This window comes from Prionailurus viverrinus, chromosome B4 (assembly GCF_022837055.1).
Source record: "Prionailurus viverrinus isolate Anna chromosome B4, UM_Priviv_1.0, whole genome shotgun sequence".
Classification (NCBI taxonomy): domain Eukaryota; kingdom Metazoa; phylum Chordata; class Mammalia; order Carnivora; family Felidae; genus Prionailurus; species Prionailurus viverrinus.
Window position 1 is genome coordinate 46756014 of NC_062567.1, and position 16304 is coordinate 46772317.

General features: G+C 36.2%; 1 protein-coding gene across 1 annotated transcript in view; it reads right to left on the minus strand.

Moving 5' to 3' along the window:
- Positions 1 to 16304, minus strand: part of SLC15A5 (solute carrier family 15 member 5) — an 85550-nt gene that overhangs the window by 55027 nt on the left and 14219 nt on the right. Inside the window, exon 3 of the mRNA XM_047866893.1 lies at positions 9106 to 9275. Coding sequence (XP_047722849.1) covers positions 9106 to 9275 — 170 coding nt within the window. The remainder of the gene's footprint in view (positions 1 to 9105; positions 9276 to 16304) is intronic.

The following is a 16304-nucleotide window of genomic DNA, read 5'->3' on the forward strand; positions in this document are numbered from 1 at the left end:
AAATGCCATAGAGTATTGGTTTTTATATTTAAATAAAGAATATTTATTAATATTTCTTTTTATGGTTATAGAGTGATTATATTGATTTGATCTCTTTTAAGAGTTGTAATAGACCTATTATGTCAGGCTTTGATTAATTGAGGAAGCTGGGGGCCTGGTAATTGAATATGGAACCTTTAACCTCTAAGTCACTGAATCAAATCCAGCCCAAATTGGTAGTGACCAAGAATGATTACAGCAGTGGCTCTTTGGTGGCCTCTGTGAAGTGTGTTGAGGTCAAGTGGAAGTATGTCGGAATAATTGCATCTCCTATGAGCTCATATCTGTAGTCACTATTGCCAGACACAGATGAAAGCCCAGGGACTGAGAGGGCCAAGGGGACAGAAGCACCTGTGAGTGGTTGTGTCTCTTAGGAAAGAACAGGGACATCTTTTTATTATTGCAGGAAGAACTGCTCTATTATGAGACTTTCCTAGCTATTTCAATTAGTTGAGTTAAGATTTTAGTAAGACGAGAGCTGAGAATGTCTTGATGAACAGCCTGGAGACTGAATTTGAACAGTTCTGGGTGAGGAGGCTTAACTCCCTGACATTCCCTTGTGATCTCGCCTCTGTTGCTCATCAACCTGTTCTCTGCTCACCTTTTACAGAACAGTGCTGTGCAGATAGTAGGGTTATTACTGGCATTAATCCAACATGTTCTATGCTTTCAAATAGGCTTTATGATGAAATGATAACTATTCACAAGAAGAAAGAGTATTTCCAAAAATATTCTCCCTAATTTTCTATTTTTTAAATTCAGGAAATTACATTAAATACGTTTTGAACTCATTATTCCTTTTTTGCTTAAGTAAGTCACTATTTGTTGCAAGATAAGCTTGCATCTGCTCTTAATGCATGGTAAGTTGATACCTGCAGTATTATTAAACAGTTAAATATCTTTATCATTTCTTTTTTTTTTCATTTTTAAGAGTTAGAGAGTGCAAGTGAGGGAAAGGCAGAAAAAGAGGGGAGCAGAGCATCTGAAGCAGGCTCTGTGCTGACAGCAGCCCTCCCGATGTGGGGCTTGAACTCATGAACTACAAGATCATGACCTGAGCTGAAGTCGAATGGTCAACCAGTTGAGCCGCCCAGGTGCCCCGCATATTATTTCTAAGGAGAAGTAGTTTATATTATTGCTTCTTAAACTAGTTGTGTTAAAAAAGGTTTTTAAAAAAAGTCTCAACTATTATGGTCAATACATTTTTAAAATATAATAAAATGGAATACCTCAAGAATAAAACAGACATATAAAATATAAATCCTGATATTTTTATTATTACATTCAACAGACATAAAATGTAACTTTCTGTAAATATTACTACATGTTTTCTCTCTGTCTATATTTATTTTGTTGCACTCCAGTAACAAACAGTTCATTGATCAGCACTTCTCCGCGGGCAAGGCTTTGAGTAGCACTGGCTTCAACTGAATACACACTTTGAAAAGTGAATTTATTTAAACAAGTAAAATTATATCTGATAGGGTGATATGAAACAACAAAAACAAAATGGTTAAGAACAAGAAATGACTGGGGCGCCCGGGTGGCTCAGTTGGTTAAGCATCCAACTTTGGCTCCGGTCATGATCTCACAGTTTGTGGGTTCGAGCCCCGCGTCGGTCTCTGCGCTGACAGCTCAGAGCCTGGAGCCCCCTTCGGATTCTGTGTCTCCCTCTCTCTCTGCCCCTCCCCTGCTCATGCTCTGTCTCTGTCTCAAAAATAAATAAAACATTAAAAAATTAAAAAAAAAAAAGAACAAGAAATGATCGATAATGAATGAGGTCTAAAATTTTAGCTAGGCCAGCGAGGGCACATAATTGATTCCAAACAAATGTGAATGCAATAATTCATTCATTCAACATATTAAGTACCTACTATGTGCCCAGGGCTTTCATTCTTGAGAATATAGTGGTGAACAAGACTCACAAATCCGTCAGTTATCTTTCTGGTGGGGGAGACACTAACCAAGCAGTGAGTTCAATGATGAAACCAAAGTGGACTGATAAGACAGACACTCATTATGAGATACAGAGACAACCAAAAGAATGGAAATTTGAACTGAGGATTGAATGACTGGAAGTAGGGAAAAGACATGGATGAAGCATATGCCAGGCATGTCATAGGGTAGAAATGAGCTGAGAGAGATTCAGGAATGGTACAGGTCGATGAGGCAATAGCTCAGTTAGTAAGAAGATTGGAAGGAAGTGAGGCCCAAGAGTTGGTCAGAGATCAGACTTTACAGGCTAAAGTATGGAGCTTGGAGTTTCCCCGCCTCAGTGTTATGGGAAAGCATTAAAAAATTTTATGCAGAGGAGAGATATTATAGGATGTGTACTTGGATAATACATTTTGGAAAACAAGAAGGGAAACTGAGAGAGGGCGAGAGGTAGTGGTGACTTGGATGTAGTGATAGCAAAGAAAAGAAGCAGACAGAATAGGATGCATGTTTGAACAACTGGCAGTATTTTCTGATGTGGGGGGAGTTTGAACAAAAGAGAAAATTTGAGGATGACTACTTATTTTTCTCCTAAAAAACTGGGTGTGGGTGACTTACACTGAGACAGAGAACACAAGAAAGGGGCTCGGTTGCAGTTGAATGAATCAGGAGTTGAATTTTGGTCAGGTTAAGTTTGAGAGGACCATTAAAAAACCAAGTGAAAATGTTGAACCTTGTCTTCAAGAAATGTACAAAAATCTCTTATCTTCTAATGACTTATTTTCTATTCATTTTTGAGGGCTCATATCTTTTTGTTTCTGTATTTGATTTTATTATTATCTATTTTTATTTTTTTTAAGTAAGCTTCATGCCCAGAGTGGAGCCCAACACAGGGCTTGAACTCACAACCCTGAGATCAAAACCTGAGCTGAGATCAACAGTCGGATGCTTAACCGACTGAGCCACCCAGGAGCCCCCTTTGTATTTTTATTTTGATGAGGTTTTGAGAGATAGCAATAAATGCATGGTCAATCTACAATTTGATTAGAAGTCTTATTTCTGAATTTCACAATACATATATATGAATGGAAAAGGGAGAGAAACTGTGTAGGAATGTATTAAATTGAAAAATAAAAGTTTTCCACCATAAAAAAAGGTCAAATAGAAGTTGGATATGTGAGTTTCAAGGTGAGGTCAATATGAACTTGAGTGTTTTGGTGTATAGTTGGCAATACAAGCTGTGGGATTAGCGATCACTTAAGAAAAGAGTGTGGGAAGACATGGGGTCCCTGGAATGAATCCTAGGGCTCCACATCAGTTAGAAGACTATCATGGGAGAAAAGTTAGCCAAGGCAATTGAGAAGGAGTAGATAAGGTACTATACAGGTTTTAAGTCAGAGGGAAAGAAGGCAGGGATGTAGCAAGCCTAAATTGATCAGCTGGACTAGGAGGGAGTCACAAGGTAGCTAGAGAAGGCAAGGGAAGGAACTGTACAGCAATCTGTCTGCCCAAGGAGAGCAGCGGTTGTCCCATCAAACCATGGAGTTATCCCCGAACGTTAGGGATATCCTGTTGAAAACATCTACGTCTAGATATCACACCATCTTCTTGGATTCATCCATTAGACTTAATAGAAAATTCAAGCCTTCTGTACAAATAATTTTGGGTGTCGTGTAGACTCAGCTTTTTTAAAAAATCCATTGTCATTATAATTTTCAAATTGCTTTTCTGCACCAGGAGCAGAAATGGGAAGTTGAAAAAAAAAAAAAACTGGAATGAAAATACAATGGAGACTTCAAGCTCTGGTTCAAATGTGCATGGCAAACACACCAGGCGTGCACATTTTAAAATAAAACAGATGAGCTATTTTAAATGTTTTATTGCAAAACTTAAAGATTGTAGCTATTACTATTTAAAAAAAACTTTAGAAAGCAATTTTTCTATTCTTTGTACCTTTAAGTCCTTGGCTCTGATGTTCTGCTCCTCTGACCTTGATCTAATCATGAATATCTATGCTACTTAATTATAATAAAAAAAGCCTACATTGCACTCTGATGGTAGATGCACATTTTTTCTTCTTTGGTCACCTGCCAGTTCTCAAAATTATAGCAGTGGGAAGAAATGCAAATGAAGGCCGTGCTTGACAGCTAAACATAATGGAATGCATGGTCCACATTTGAAAAGTTACCTTAAAATAAAAGGTAGCATATAAAAAATCATTTCTTTAAGGTCACCTATGGCTTTGAATTACAGCTTTGAGGAATTTCCAATTTAGTCATCAGAGAAGAAGAAGCCAAAATAAGGATTATATACTTTTCTAAGAGGGAAGACAGAGTTTTACCACATCATAGTTGGGTGATCTTATAACTCGAAAATAGAAAACAAAACTAAAAACAACGAGGTATTCACTTTATAGAGTATTGTGTAAACTACCCGCGAACATTTTCTATTATACTTTTGGTTGCTGGTAATAAAATTTTTCCTTGTAAATTTCCAAAGAAGGCTTACTTTATCATATGTTAAAATGTGTAACATATGGACTACAAATAGATTGGCGGTGAACAGTTGATTATATGTATCTGTTCCTACTTGAAGAATTGCATTTCTTAATTCAAATAAGTATATTCTCAAATAAATCAGGGAGCAAATGGATGGATGGTGTATCGTTATTTAGAAAATTTTGAATCTAAAAATGTTATGTATATATAAAATTTTAAAAATTGTAAACATATGTATTCACAAAAATCCAGAAGTATTTGATAATTACACACTCCAAAAACGGCTAACATTGTCTTTCAATAAAACTCTATACTTTCCATTTTTCTCTTTTTTGCTATCTGGGGCTGACAAAGACTGTCTCTCAGACACCTTTTTTGCACATTGAACCCATTCCACAGACCATTAGGAGGATGTGCACTGCTTAGCTGTGATCCACAGACCATAGGACTCTGACAAACAGGGGCAGGGGCTTCTGTGTATGATATTTTCCATGCTCCCATATGTAGTATAATAAAGTGGGCTCCGGTCTGAGAAAAATAAGGCTTGGGTTCTGGTTCCACTTCAGCTATTTTCCACGAGGTCCTTGGTAAGTCATTTTATTTAATTATGCCTCAGTTTCTGCACTCAGTTTAACGATAACAGACACTGAACATTTACCATATTCCAAGCATTTATCAGACACGGGAATACCCAATTATAATCATAAGTAGATAGTTTCAAAATAATATGGTAGATAGGGGCGCCTGGGTGGCTCAGTCGTTATCCAACGTCCGCTCAGGTCGTGATCTCGCGGCCTGTGAGTTTGAGCCCCACGTCGGGCTGTGTGTTGACAGCTCAGAGCCTGGAGCCTGCTTCGGATTCTGTGTGTGTCTCTCTCTCTGACCCTCTGCCCACTCATGCTCTGTCTCTCTCTCAGTGTCAAAAATAAATAGACATTAGAAAAAATTTAAAAACAAAATAATATGATAGATAAAATGGTAAAGATACGAAGAGGTGCCGCTTCATATATTGCAGAGCAAAGCATCTGGAGTCTGAGCTATGAGAGGATACATGGTACGTCACAGGTATGGGGGAGGGGAGGATGAAGTAACATTGGTGAATGTATTTAATTTTTAAAAATACAACTCACTGCATCATTCTTAGTGATAGCAGCTGTATAGACAACTATACAGTAAAAAAAATGTTAGAAATTAAGGCCACAGTTAGACAAGATAGATAAATAAATTGTCAGACTGACCAAAGGAACAGAATAGAAACTTCAGCAATGCAAGTGGCTGTACACAATGAAGGTGACATCTCAAATTAGTGGGGAAAATGTAGACTTTTAAATAAGTGAGGCTGGATAAATTGAGAGTTACAAAGAAAAGTGATAAAGTTGAGTTCACTCTTAAAACCTATTTTAATATACTTCGAAATGGGTCAGAGATACAAAGGTAAAAAAAAAAAGAATATGAAAACTGAAATAAAACATGAGAGCATTTCTTTATAATCTGAAAGTAAGGAAAACTTTTCCAACATGATTCAAAATATAGAAGCAATTAGGGAGAAGATTGATAAATTTTGTTATAAACATAACCACTCCCCCCAAAGAAAAGACAAAACAGACTTAAAAATCTTGTGCATGGAAAATAACACAAGAATGAAAGTTAAAAGATATTTGATAAATGGGGAATAATATTTATAACTTTTATCATATACGAAGAGTTAACATCTCCACTATAGAAAAATCTTCTAAAAAATCAAAAGTGCACAATCCTATAGGAAAAAAATGGACTAGATGTATGAAAAGATAGTTGACTGAAAGAAATACAAATTATTCTAAGCATTGAAAAGACGTTGGTTCAACTTTTCTCATAATAAAGGAAATGTCAATTAAGACTTTAGTGAGATACCATTTTCCACACTCAAATTGGTAAAAATTCAAGAGTTTGACATTACTCTGTTGTAGAGACTGTGGGGAAATGGGCATTCTCATGCATTTTGGTGGAAACACATATGGTACAACCACTATGGAAGGGAATTTGCCAAAATATAGCAAAATTGTATGTAAATTTACTTTTTTGGCTTAACAGTCCTTCTAAGTTAAGCTAGGGAAAAAATGCAAAGAGAGGATTGCATCAAGCTATTCATTAGATTCTACTTAACAGCAAAAGCAAAAAAAAGAAACCAAAAACAACCCAATGTCCGTCAACATGAGATTGGTAAAATAAACAATGGCTTACTACACCGTGGAGTGCCAGGCAGCTATAAAAAGGAATGGGGCATATTTTCATATACAATTATGACACTATCCCTAGGTCATATTAACTAAGAAATCAGGTGAGAAAAGTGAGTAGTAATACACTACTGCTTATATAAAGAGGGGAAAATACATACATGGAGACATACACACACATATAAAATTTTAATATTTTCCCTTATTGCAAAAATGGAGGATAATTCTTTTAAAATGTGTAAACAGGGGCACCTGGGTGGCTCAGTTGGTTAAGCGTGAGACTTTGGCTTAGGTCATTATCTCATGGCTCATGGGTTTGAGCCCCGTGTTGGGCTCCGTGCTGACAGCTCAGAGCCTGGAGCCTGCTTCGGATTCTGTGTCTTCCTCTCTCTCTGCCCCTCCCCTGCTCCTGCTCTGTCTCTGTCTCTCAAAAATAAATACAAAAACATTAAAAAAATTTTTTTTAAATGTAAACAAACACCTAAGGGAATAGGAAGGGATATAGGAATATAAATAGACCTTGTTTTGTACATGAATTTAAGATACATGAAACTATTTCCATGACTTAAAACAAAATTAAATTTTAAGAATATGTCTAAGTATGAAGAAAAATGGAACAAATACAGTTAATTGTGTATAAAGTTAGTGACATAACCAGATGGAGAGAAACTATAATAAGTAACTTTAAAAATAATAATTTTGGTGTACATTCCTAGGGTTTATAACAAAGAAAAAAACCTGCAAGAGTATTGAAACTGTTCTCAACAACCATACTGGTGGTGGTAGTGTCAGTCTAAGATTACTAAGGGGGCACCTGGGTGGCTCAGTTGGTTGAGCATCTGACTTCAGCTCAGGTCATGATCTCACCATTTGTCAGTCTGAACCCTGTGTCAGGCTCTGCGCTGACAGCTTGGAGCCTGGAGCCTCCCTTTGGATTCTCCCTTTCCCTCTCTCTGTCCTTCCCCTTCTCTCTCTCTCCCTCTCTCTCTCTCTGTCTCTCTCTGTCTCTCTCTCAGAATAAATAAATAAGCTTAAAAATAAATACAACTAACAGATCACCTATGGAAGATATTGAAGCTCAACTCATTAATTTGAAAGTCTAAAAATAGAGGAAAAAATTGAACATTTGCTTTCTTTTTCTTATATAAACTGTACTTATGCATAATTAGTTAATGAGGAGACATTTCTCTTTATAAAATTATTTCAGCTAATAAAGGAGGAAACAGAATATCACCACCTTGCAACCTACAGTGGAGTATGGACTTGAGCAGAAATTTTCAGTGGGGACTGTTACTGCAAAAGCAGAGGTAATCAGACATCACGCCTCTTGGCCAAAGTACATAACACCATCTATGAAGGAATTTTGCCCCCACTTCCAAATCTTAATGTGATCAAGCATCTAGGTCTTTCAGACAATTTACAGGAAATAAGAAGGAGAAACGTCTGTGACATGTGGATGTAATGAGAGAAATCGAGACTATGAGAAATGCTCCGTGGAATGTTTAGATTTCTTTAATAAATTGAAAAGAGACAGAAATGAAAGAGGAAGAGACAAATGAAAGGGGAATATAGTAGATTTAAGGAACGTATTTGCCATTTGGAATATACAAACCTTATTTGGATTTGATTTGAACAAAACAAAATATAAACAAATTTTTAAAATGGAAACAGAGGGGTTCCTGGGGCTCAGTTGGTTAAGGGTCCAACTTCGGCTCAGCTCATGATCTCAAAGTTGTCAAGTTCAAGTCCCGCATAGGCTCTGTGCTGACAGCTCAGAGCCTGGAGTCTGCTTCTGATTCTGTCTCTCTCTCTCTCTCTCTCTCTCTCTCTTTCTCTCTGCTCTTCCCCTGCTGTGTTCTGATTCTCTCTCTATCAAAAATAATTAAAAACATTTTAAAAGATGAAAAATAAATAAAAATTAAAAAATGACAACAGAGATTTTTAACAGTGACCAGATATTCAATGGTGTTAAATTCTCTCTGTGTGTCTTTCATTGTGTGTGTATGTAATAATGACATCGTGAATATTTTTTAAAGTATGTAATTTACACACATATGCACAAATGAAATGCTAAAATGTTTCATTATTGCTTCAAAATTACCAGGAGAGATGGGGAAAAGAGTGAGCGGAGTTGATAATAATTGAAGCTGAGAGCTCGATAGAGTGGTTACATGATTTTTTTCTACTTTTGTTTATGTTTAAAAATAAGCCATTAGTAAACCTTTTTTAGCAAGGCAAAAGTAAAAGAAATTAGAGATTGTTGATATTCTTGGAGACTTTGTTGCTCTCAAGTGTAGTAATTGGTAGAATCTACAAATTCTGTGGTTGAAAGAGAAGTTACCGGGGATCAAAGAGGAAGAAATGAGTCGAGAAAACCATGAAAACCAAAAAATTAATGTAGAATGTGGTTTACTTACATTTTTCTGGCTGATGAATCAGGTTACAGTGCATCATATGAAGAGTTATCATAGCCATAAGTGTAGACATAGAAGGAATGAGTAAAACCAGGGTCCAGGCCCCTGAGTGCTGAATGTAAGATATTCCCAGAAAGACAATGGTTGCTTTCAGGTTCATGATCCAACAAAACCTGGGGTGCACAGATGGAATTAAGAATACCATTCAGTTACCTCAGACAACAATCACAAATTTTAATGCTTTTATATATATTTCTTTTTAATTTAATTTTTTTATTTTTCTTAAATTTACTTCCAAATTAGCATACAATGTAACATGATTTCAGGAGTAGATTCCTTAGTGCCCCTTACCCATTTAGCCCATCCACCCTCCCACAACCCCTTCTGTAACCCTCAGTTTGTTCTCCATATTTATGAGTCTCTTCTGTTTTGTCCCCCTCCCTGTTTTTATATTATTTTTATTTCCCTTCCCTTATGTTCATCTGTTTTCTCTCTTAAAGTCCTCGTATGAGTGAAGTCATATGATTTTTGTCTTTCTTTGACTAATTTCACTTAGCAAAAAACCCTCCAGATCCATCAACGTAGTTGCAAATGGCAAGACTTCATTCTTTTTGATTGCCGACTAACACTCCATTGTATATATATATACCACATCTTCTTTGTCCATTCATCCATCGATGGACATTTGGGCTCTTCCCATACTTTGACTATTGTTGATAGTGCTGCTATACACATGGGGGTGCATGTGTCCCTTTGAAACAGCACACCTGTATCCCATGGATGAATGCCTAGTAGTGCAATTGCTGGGTCGTAGGGTAGTTCTATTTTTAGTTTTTTGAGGAAACTCCATATTGTTTTCCAGAGTGGCTGCACAAGCTTGCATTGCCACCAACAATGCAAAAGAGATGCTCTTTCTCCGCATCCTCGCCAACATCTGTTGTTGCCTGAGTTGTTAATGTTAGCCATTCTGACGGGTATAAGGTGGTATCTCATTGTGGTTTTGATTTGTATTTCCCTGATGATGAGGGATGTTGAACATTTTTTCATGTGTCAGTTGGCCATCTGGATGTCTTCTTTGGAGAAGTGTCTATTCATGTCTTTCACCCATTTCTTCACTGGATTATTTGTTTTTTGGGTTCTGAGTTTGAGAAGTTCTTGATAGATTTTGGATACTAACCCTTTATCTGATATGTCATTTGCAAATATCTTGTCCCATTCCTTTGGTTGCCTTTTAGTTTTGCTGATTGTTTCTTCTGCTGTGTAGAAGCTTTTTATTTTGATGAGGTCCCAGTAGTTCATTTTTGCTTTTGTTTTCCTTGCCTCTGGAAACATGTTGAGTAAGAAGTTGCTGCGGCCAAGATCAAAGAGGTTTTTGCCTGCTTTCTCCCCGAGGATTTTGATGGCTTCCTGTCTTACATTGATCTTTCATTCATTTTGAGTTTATTTATTTATTTTTTTAACGTTTATTTATTTTTGAGACAGAGAGAGACAGAGCATGAACGGGGGAGGGTCAGAGAGAGAGAGACACAGAATCTGAAACAGGCTCTAGGCTCTGAGCTGTCAGCACAGAGCCCAACGCGGGGTTCGAACTCACGGACCGTGAGATCATGACCTGAGCTGAAGTTGGCCGCTTAACCAACTGAGCCACCCAGGCGCCCCTTGAGTTTATTTTTGTGTATGGTGTAAGAAAGTGGTCCAGGTTCATTCTTCTGCATGTCGCTGTCCAGTTTTCCCAGCACCACTTACTGAAGAGACTGTCTTTATTCCATTGAATATTCTTTCCTGCTATGTCAAAGATTAGTTGGCCATATGTTTGTGGGTCCATTTGTGTGTTCTCTATTCTGTTCCATTAATCTGAGTGTCTGTTCTTGTGGCAGTACCATACTGTCTTGATGATTACAGCTTTGTAGTATAGCTTGAAGTCTGGGATTGTGATGCCTCCTGCTTTGGTTTTCTTTTTCAAGATTGCTTTGGCTATTTGGGGTCTTTTCTGGTTTCATAGAGATTTTAGGATTATTTGTTCTAGCTCTGTGAAGAATGCTGGTGTTAGTTTGATAGGGATTACATTGAATATGTAGATTGCTTTGGGTAATATCGACATTTTAACAATATTTGTTCTTCCTAACCAGGAGCATGGAATCTTTTTTCATTTTTTTTTTTTTTGTGTGTCGTCTTCAATTTCTTTTATAAGCTTTCTATAGTTTTCAGTGTATAGCTTTTTTACCTCTTTGGTTCGATTTATTCCTAGATATTTTATGTTTTTTTGTGCAACTGTAAATGGGATCGATTCCTTGATTTCTCTTTCTGTTGCTTCATTGTTGGTGTATAGGAATGCAATGGATTTCTGTGTGTTGATTTTATATCCTACAACTTTGCTGAATTCATGAATCAATTCTAGCAGTTTTTTGGTGGAATCTTTTGAGTTTTCCATATAGACTATCATGTCATCTGTGAAGAGTGAAAGCTTGACCTCCTCCAGCCAATTTGGATGCCTTTTATTTCTTTGTGTTGTCTGATTGCAGAGGCTAAGACTTCCAATACTATGTTGAATAACAGTGGTGAGAGTGGACATCCCTGTCTTGTTCCTGACCATAGGGGGAAAGGTCTCAGTTTTTTCCCATTGAGGATGATATTAGCGTTGAGTCATTCATATATGGCTTTTATGATCTCGAGGTATGCTCCTTTTATCCCTACTTCTTGAGGGTTTTTTCAAGAAAGGATGCGGTATTTTGTCAAATGTTTTCTCTGCATCTATTGAGAGGATCATATGGTTCTTGTCCTTTCTTTTATCGATGTGATGAATCACGTCAATTGTTTTGTGGATATTGAACCAGCCCTGCATCCCAGGTATAAATCCCACTTGATCGTGGTGAATAATTTTCTTTCTCCAACAATACATTTATTGTTGGAGCCGGTTGGCTAATATCTTGTTAAGGATTTTTGCATCCATGTTCATCAGGGAAATTGGTCTATAGTTTTCGTTTTTAGTGGGGTCTCTGTCTGGTTTTGGAATCAAGGTAATGCTGGCTTCATAGAAAGAGTTTGGAAGTTTTCCTTCCGTTTCTATTTTTTGGAGTAGCTTCAAGAGAATAGGTGTTAACTCTTCCTTAAATGTTTGGTAGAATTCCCCTGGAAAGCCATCTGGCCCTGGACTCTTGTTTTTTTGGCAGATTTTTTATTACTAATTCGATTTCCTTACTGGTTATGGGTCTGTTCAAATTTTCTATTTCTTCCTGTTTCAGTGTTGGTAGTGTATATGTCTCTAGGAACTTGTCCATTTCTTCCAGATTTCCCATTTCGTTGGCATATAATTGCTCATAATATTCTGTTGTTATTGTTTTTATTTCTGCTGTGTTGTTTGTGATCTCTCCTCTTTCATTCTTGAATTTATTTATTTGGGTCCTTTCCTTTTTCTTTTTGATCAGACTGGCTAGTGCTTTATCAATTTTGTTAATTCTTTCAAAGAACAAGCTTCTGGTTTCATTGATCTGTTCTACTGTTTTTTGGGGTTTTTTTTGGTTTTGATAGCATTAATTTCTGCTCTAATCTTTATTATTTCCTGTCTTCTGCTGGTTTGGGGTTTAATTTGCTGTTCTTTTTATGCCAGCTCCTTAAGGCATAAGGTTAGGTTGTGTATCTGAGATCTTTCTTCCTTCTTTAGGAAGACCTGGATTGCTATATACTTTCCTTTTATGACTGCCTTTGCTGCGTCCCAGAGGTTTTGGGTTGTGGTGTTATCATTTTCATTGGCTTCCATATACTTTTTGACTTCCTCTTTAACTGCTTGTTTAGTCCATTCATTCTTTAGTAGGATGTTCTTCAGTCTGCAAGTATTTGTTACCTTTCTAAATTTTTTCTTGTGGTTGATTTCGAGTTTCATAGCATTGTGGTCTGAAAATATGCACAGTATGATCTCGATCTTTTTGTACTTACTTAGGGCTTATTTGTGTCCCAGTATATGGTCTATTCTGGAGAATGTTCCATGTGCACTGGAGAAGAATGTATATTGTGCTGCTTTAGGATGAAATGTTCTGAATATATCTGTTAAGTCCATCTGGTCCAGTGTGTCATTCAAAGCCATTGTTTCCTTGTTGCTTTTTGATTATGATCTGTCCATTGCTGTGAGTGGGGTGTTGAAGTCTCCTACTATTATGGTATTACTATCAATGAGTTTCTTTATGTTTGTGATTAATTGATTTATATATTTGGGTGCTTTCACATTTGGCACAAAAATGTCTACAATTGTTAGGTATTCTTGGTGGATAGACTCCTCGATTATGATATAATGCCTTTCTGCATCTCTTAATATGGTTTTTATTTTTTTTTAATTTTTTTTTATAATTTTTTTTTCAACGTTTATTTATTTTTGGGACAGAGAGAGACAGAGCATGAACAGGCGAGGGGCAGAGAGAGAGGGAGACACAGAATCGGAAACAGGCTCCAGGCTCTGAGCCATCAGCCCAGAGCCCGATGCGGGGCTCGAACTCACAGACCGCGAGATCGTGACCTGGCTGAAGTTGGACGCTTAACCGACTGCGCCACCCAGGTGCCCCAATATGGTTTTTATTTTAAAGTCTAGATTGTCTGATATAAGTATGGCTACTCCAGCTTTGTTTTCTGGCCATTAGCATGGTAGATGGTTTTCCATCCCCTTATTTTCAATCTGTAGGTGTCTTTAGGTCTAATATGGCTCTCTTGTAAACAGCATATAGATGGATCTTGTTTTCTTATCCATTCTATTACCCTATGTGTTTTGATTGGAGCATTGAGTCTGTTGACATTTAGAGTGAATCCTGAAAAATATGAATTTATTGCCATTATGATGCTTATAGAGTTGGAATTTCTGATGGTGTTCTCTGGTCCTTTCTGATCTTTGTTGCTTTTGAGATATATTTATATATATATATATATAAATATATATAAAATATATATTTATATATAATATAATATATATAATATATACTATAATATATATATTTATATAAATATATATAAATTTTTTTTCATCTTTTCTCCCCTCATTGAGTCCCCCTTAAAACTTCTTGCAGGGCTGGTTTAGTGGTCACAAACTCCTTTAATTTTTGTTTGTCTGGGAAACTTTTATCTCTCGTTCATATTTTGAATGACAGCCTTGTTGGATAAAGAATTGTCGGCTGCATATTTTTCTGATTCAGCACATTGAATATATCCTGTCACTCCTTTCTGGCCTGCCAATTTTCTGTGCATAGGTCTGCTGCAAACCTGATCTGTCTTCCCTTGTAGGTTAGGGACTTTTTTTTCCTTGCTGCTTTCATGATTCTCTCCTTGCCTTAATATTTTGTGAATTTGACTATGATATGCCTTGTTGATGGTCTGTTTTTTTGAGTCTAATCGGGGTCCTCTGTGCTTCCTGGATTTTGATATCTGTGTCCTTCCCCAGGTTAGGAAACTTTTCTGCTATGATTTGCTCACATAACCCTTCTACCCCTATTTCTGTCTTTTCCTCTTCTGGGACCCCTATGATTCTGATGTTGTTCCCTTTTAATGAGTCACTGATTTCTCTAATTCTTAAATCGTGCTCTTTTGCCTTAATATCCCTCTGTTTTTCTGCTTTATTATTCTCTGTAAGTTTGTCCTCTATATTGCTGATTCTCTGTTCTGCTCATCCATCCTTGTTGCCGCTGCATCCATCCGTAATTGCAGCTTAGTTATAGCATTTTTAATTTCATTCTTACTAGTTTTTACTTCTTTTGTCTCTGCAGAAATGGTTTCTGATCTATTTTCAACTCCAGCTAGTATTCTTATCATCGTGATTCTAAATTCTGGTTCAGACATCTTGCTTGTATCTGTGTTGGTTAAATCCCTGGCTGTCGTTTCTTTGTGCTCTTTCTTTTGGGGTGAATTCCTTCATTTTGTCATTTTGAAGGGAGAAAAGGAATGAATGAGGTAGAAAAATTAAAATTAAAAAATTAAAATTAAAAAATATTAAAATTAAGTAATTAAACACACACACACACACACACACACACACACAAGTCGAATAAATGATGCTAGATCTTAGGTGTTTTTTTGTCTGGGTGTTGAAAGTGGTTTGACAGATTAGAGAAAAAAAGTGGGGCGGGGGGGAAGAAAGAGAAAAAAAAAGGAAACCATTTGAGAATTTGAGAAAATGAATACACTGAAGTAGACTAATATGAGAGAATTGAGGTAAAATAGCATTTGAAAAAATATACACAGAAGTAGAGAATACATAGAAAAAAATTAAAGAAAAATATTTTTATTAAAAATTAAACATAAAAATAAATTTTTCTTTTTCTATATTCAAGAAAAAGAAAAGAAATGAGAAAAAAAGAGAAAAAAGAAAAAAGAAAAAAAAGGAAAAAAAGAAATCGTTTGAAAATTTGAAAAAGTCAATACACTGTAGTAGACCAAAATAAAATGATGGAAGTAAAATAGAATTTTAAAAAAATTTACATAAAAGCAAAAAATATAGTAAAAAATTAAAAAATATTTTTAATAGAAATTGAAGGTAAAAATGAAGTTTTTCTCTTTCTGCATTCAAGAAAAAGAAAAGAAAAGAGAAAGAGAAAAAAAGAAAAAGAAAAAAAGGCGATTGTTTGAAAATTTGAAAAGGTGAATAAGTGAAGTAGACTAAAATAAAATGATGGATTTAAAAGAGAATTAAAAAAATTTAAACAAAAGTAAAAAATATAGTAATGAAAATTAAAGAAAAATATCTTTAATAAAAGTTGAAAATAAAAATGAATTTTTTCTCTTTCTGTTTTCTTTTCTTTTTTTTTTTTTATTTATTAAATTTTTTTTTTCAATGTTTATTTATTTTTGGGACAGAGAGAGACAGAGCATGAACAGGCGAGGGGCAGAGAGAGAGGGAGACACAGAATCGGAAACAGGCTCCAGGCTCTGAGCCATCAGCCCAGAGCCCGACGCGGGGCTCGAACTCACGGACCGCGAGATCGTGACCTGGCTGAAGTCGGACGCTTAACCGACTGCGCCACCCAGGCGCCCCTCTCTTTCTGTTTTCAAGAAAAAGAAGTGTAAAAGAGAAAAAAAAAATAAAGAAAATTGAATAGATGGGCCTACTAACAGATTGAAGTAGGACTGAAATTACTTCTTTTTCCCCTAAAAGTCAGTCTAGGTATCGCTTTATAGTCCATATACTAAGTAGATGGTGAGACTTGTGTTCTTGAAGAGCAAGGTTGGCC